At 32.8% G+C, this 4974-nt stretch overlaps 1 protein-coding gene across 1 annotated transcript; it reads right to left on the reverse strand.

Moving 5' to 3' along the window:
- Positions 1–475: 475 nt before the first annotated feature.
- On the reverse strand, positions 476–4222 carry LOC141638363 (putative pectinesterase 68). The gene is made up of 5 exons (XM_074447760.1): positions 3740–4222; positions 2699–2888; positions 1996–2202; positions 915–1153; positions 476–809 (listed from the first exon to the last, which is right to left on the reverse strand). The coding sequence occupies exons 1-5, from the start codon at positions 4063–4065 to the stop codon at positions 653–655; spliced, it is 1119 nt and encodes a 372-aa protein (XP_074303861.1). The 5' UTR covers positions 4066–4222; the 3' UTR covers positions 476–652.
- Positions 4223–4974: the final 752 nt, after the last annotated feature.

The following is a 4974-nucleotide window of genomic DNA, read 5'->3' on the forward strand; positions in this document are numbered from 1 at the left end:
CATTTGTCAGGTATAGTAGTGATGTCACTGACGGAGGATCTGGGGAGGTGCAAAGCAAACTTTTGTGCATTTTGCCTGATTTTGGAGTTCATTTTTTTTTTTTTTTTTTTAAATCTATAATTTTATATGATAATGAATTGACTCACAGATTTTCAAAAGGACACCTTTTAGGGTGTGTTTTACCATCATCGTTTAACTTGTGCTTCGTGTTTTTGAATGAGCTGTTAGAGCAACCGTCATCACCACAAAATGCCTTTTATGCTTTTTTGACACTATGAAAAATTGGTCTTTGTTACCTACAGTATTCTATACTCTTTATTTTTTACTGATACTGATTACTACCAAATACGAAGTATAACAGTGTCCATGAATGTTTGTGTCATGTTCGTGTTGGTTAGTCTAATCTATGAATGGATAGTGTCCATTTTGGAATACCATTTTTATATGCAATGAAAATGACATGGGACATTAGGAGTTTAAAACAGAAAATAAAAGTTGTATCACATTAATTGAATGAAAGAATATAGTACTTGTATTATAGATCATTTACTTGAATGAATTTTGTTATGGGAAATCAAATGAAAGAATCTGTGTATGCTACAGTATGTACTAGTTTTTTCAAAGTTGCAGACAATGCTTAATTGCTTATTGCTCAGGCATCAGAAGGCAAAATCCAGTGCCTGCCATTGACAAAGCTCTTTACGAGGAACGGATGGGCCTCTTCAAATTCTAGCTCTCTCGCCCATGACACTCCACGCACAGCTGCTGCCCCTGGACCAAAACACTTGTATACTCCAAAGAATGCAGTCCTGCATAAACCACAGTTTTTGTGCCAGCCATGGTGTTAGTCATTTATTATTCCAGTTTACAAACCCTTCAATTCAATGGGTAAAAGGAGAGGAGGATTCGCTTACTTGTTTTTACCGCTGGTATGGTCCCAATCATCCCAACCACCATGGGCAATGAGATTATCAAAGTAAGTGTAAGAGTATACAATTCTCGAGTATTGGCCCATTGCTCGGCCCACATAAAGTGGTCCATTTCCTGTAACTCTGCAATTTACAAATGCAAACCCCGTCTTTTCCTCTGGCTTTCTCCTGTCTTGTGCTGCTATTGACCCAAACCTTGTGGCTGTTGAATGTATATCACACCCCTGTTTTTTTTTCATTCAATTACTTTACTCGGTAAAACCGTCTCACATTAATGTAATTCGAAATAAATCAATTAACCATTAGCTTTAACTACCAATAAATGTAACTAATGAAAATTGTGTTATTTATTATCCTCTCAGCCTCTCTTGCGTATTTCGTTTATTGCGTTTTTCTGGTGTCAAACGATCCTTAAGGGTCGTACAATACAAGTAATTCGATTTTAGAACCTATTATTTATCATAACCCTTATTTTAATTACTCGACTAAGACATTTTGGATAAAATATGTATGTGTAGAAATATGTATATAGTTAGTTGATCATCATTAAACCATAATAAGTCCATAAGATAGAATTCTTAGAATGTGCGTGCAATTTCCTCGAAAACAAAACTTAATCTTGTTTGGGTTAGTGGGGAGCAAAAAAGTAGCATGATAATATTGAAAATTAAGTAAATTCATAGCAGTAAAATATTTAAAAGTTGGGATGCTGTAATTTTATGCTGGAAGTTGAAGATGAGACAAATATAAGAAAAGAGTGAGCTTTATGAGATGCACATGTTCCCGTTATCTACTGGTAAAAGAGATGCCACTTATAACGTCTTCTAACTTTCTAACTTGTCAGCATTACCCAGCTTCTTCCACATTCCATCGTTTCTAAACCACTACAACTGGAAATTTGAATCTGAGACCTAATGGACAATATATCTTCGTCTTAACCATCAGGATATAATAACTTTATAATATTCGTATACTTCAATTATTTTATACTCATAATGACATGCATTGGTAAAATGATGGCAAAAAAAAAAAAGATAAGGTTATGGGCTAATAATATAGTCCGTACCTTGTACATGGAACGACCATTGCCAAAGATGAAATCAATGGAGCCTTCAATGTAGCAATCCTTAAAGTAATGGCGACCAGCGTCGTCGCATAAAGTATCCTGGTGTCCATAAAACCCACAGCTTGCAAAATATGCCCTGTCTCCTGATATCCTAAAGGCCGCTGCTTGCCATCCTTGCATTCCCGGCAACGGCGCCGGTGCTGTGTTCTATTCATTATACAAATTCTCATTATAAGATTATCAACAGCCTTTCTAATGAGTAACTGAGCGCACTTTGCTGATTTTACTTCTTTTTATGATGAAATAATTAAAGTTTAATGTCTCATATTAAATTGTCCAACAACAGACTAACTGCATGCATAGAACAATTTTTGTTTTGGTTGTACACCATGAAGTACCAAAATTATTTTCCTAGGTTAACTAATACAGTCTCCAAGACACCACTTTAACTCAATTTTTCACCTTTTCTGTAAATGTTTCTTTAGTCAAAAAATATTTTTGTTTATGATGAATGTAAATTTGTATTTATTATATTATACGAGTAAATTTTACCATTTTAACATATATAACGGTCAAAGTTATCAAATTTTGTTTTCAAAAGTCAAATTAGAAAGATTATTTTGAGTTAAATGTATACGACTCAACGTGGTTGTGGTTGTGCAGAATGGTTTATGGAATAAAGAAGGAATATATGTTGTCGAACCTTGAAGCTGATATTCCGAGCTGAGAAATAATTAGCAAAAACAGTGACAGAGGCGGTCCGATAGGTGCGAAGTTGTTCACCGTCAGGGCCGGGATCGCTTGCTCTATCATGCCACTCAATAACGGTGAATTCCTTTCCAGCACCTTGAAATGTAATGTAGGGTTTTGTAGATGGTACCACTACTTTTTCTCTGTTCATTTTCCAATTCAATCAATACATACAATGTCAATATATCATACCCGTGACTTTCTAATTTCATGCATATATCTTACAAATATAACTCATTGCTCCGATCCATGACTTACTATAGTACGTTTACATCTTGGATTTATACGTTTCAAAATTCAACTCCTAGCTAGTCACACCATGCATGCTAATATGAAAATAAGCTAGCACAAGTTTCTCCGAAAAAAAAAAAAAAAAAAATACTCGGTTTTCTCTTTGTACGTCTTGGCCGTTTATTTACCGATTTCATTTTGACTTATCGACCATTATTAATTGTGATAACTTGGAATCAATTATTTTAATATAGAACAAGGGTTTAAGCGTGTATGGTTGAAATTATGCTTGTTATCCGTAATTATTTTTTTCTTTTTTTCTTTTTACAAATTTACCCCCACGCGCTCTAATTAATAAAGTTACAATTGCATTCTCATCAATTGTTCCAGCCTCTACTATCCGTAAAATTCATGCAAGAAATAACGAGGAATGCTTTTGTTTCTCATTATATTTTAAAACTATACATAACAATTTCTTATTTTAGACGGTTTTAAGTTAAGACATACTAACAATCAATTTAAATAACGTTAACATGAAAAGGGGACTATGAAATGTCTTAACTTAAAACCGTCTTAACTATCACTCTTAAACAAGACCTATTGAAAGAAATTGACCACAATTTGATAAACCTAAACACTTAAACAGTAATGTAATTAAGTGTTATCAAGATCAATAATCAAGTGACAAAAAATGTGTGTAAACTGTAAAGTATGCATGCATGAGTTATTAATGAAAAAAATAAATTAGAAGAAAATTACGTACATGTAGTAACCAGGACCAATGTGAATAATAACATTAACCAAATTATTGTTTGGAACAGCATCTATCGCCGCTTGTACGGATACAAAATCCCCAAGCCCTTGTTTATCGACGGTGATATGACGGTACTCAGCTGGCCTCGACCAATTCCGGTGGTGCCCTTTCGGTATCTCCACTGTTGGAGACGGTAATGGTGATGGTGACGGTGATTGGTTGTTTACGTGACGAATGCATGTGACCTGCAAGATTACATGGGATAATAGTAAGTATAATGACAGTTTAAGGCTGTAATGCAAGAAATTATATGAACTTTTAGAAGTCATAATCATAATTACAATAATTAAAAATAGTAATAATATAAAAAAGAAGGGTAGAATGTTGGTGATGATATGATAGTCTGCTGCTTCCTCGGGCTAAGATGAGATGACGAGAGGAGAAAAAGTGAGGAAGAGAGACTGACAAATAAATGGGGACAATGTATGTAATTATCTAGTGAACATGTGTGAGTATTTATATCAAGGTTCTTGTGATTCTATTGCTTATTGTCTCAACGGTCATTTTTTACTTTCTTGGACATATTGTATTTCTTGTTCATTGAAAGAGAATTTGTTAATAGTGTTTTTTATTTATGGAATTTGCAATAGGGTTTGTAATATCATGAAATAAAGAATATGACAATCTGTATGTATACAATTATTTAAACTATCTATAATCTATAATTTTACGTATATTATTATTAGTAGAAACTAGATTTTGTGCCCGTGCGTTGCACGGATTTCAAATTTGTCCTTCCTCCAATTGTTTAGTTCTTTTAATATTATTTTGAATGATACGTAAAAGTTGTATTTCAATTACTCAAATAAGGTACTCCGTATAAATCTTCCTATCTTATTAATTTGAACACCTTTCAATAAAGTTTCTTTCTTTTCAAAAATTTATCTTATTAATTTTATATAAGATTAAGAAGTATGTTTTTGTAAGGACTCTAGGAATAGGAATTACAATTGAGTATTAGCGAGTATGACTGGAGCAATATACAAATTACCGTATAAGCGGCTTTACATTCTAAATTTTAAATTTATATAAAAAGATATAATATTAACTATATTTTCATTTAAATATTTGATTTAACAAATCCATTTTACACAATTTGTATGTAAGACTACCTTATAAAAGAAACTTATTTAATTTTTCGATATTAATATCTACAATTATATCTCAACAACTATATATTTATT

Source organism: Silene latifolia, unplaced genomic scaffold (assembly GCF_048544455.1).
Source record: "Silene latifolia isolate original U9 population unplaced genomic scaffold, ASM4854445v1 scaffold_20.1, whole genome shotgun sequence".
NCBI lineage: Eukaryota > Viridiplantae > Streptophyta > Magnoliopsida > Caryophyllales > Caryophyllaceae > Silene > Silene latifolia.

Coding starts and splice junctions, on each gene's coding strand:
- LOC141638363 (XM_074447760.1), bottom strand. CDS start 4,065: ATGATTATGACTTCTAAAAGTTCATATAATTTCTTGCATTACAGCCTT. Junction 2,889..3,739: donor ATTGGTCCTGGTTACTACAT/GTACGTAATTTT, acceptor GAAAATGAACAG/AGAAAAAGTAGTGGTACCAT. Junction 2,203..2,698: donor CTCGGAATATCAGCTTCAAG/GTTCGACAACAT, acceptor TATAATGAATAG/AACACAGCACCGGCGCCGTT.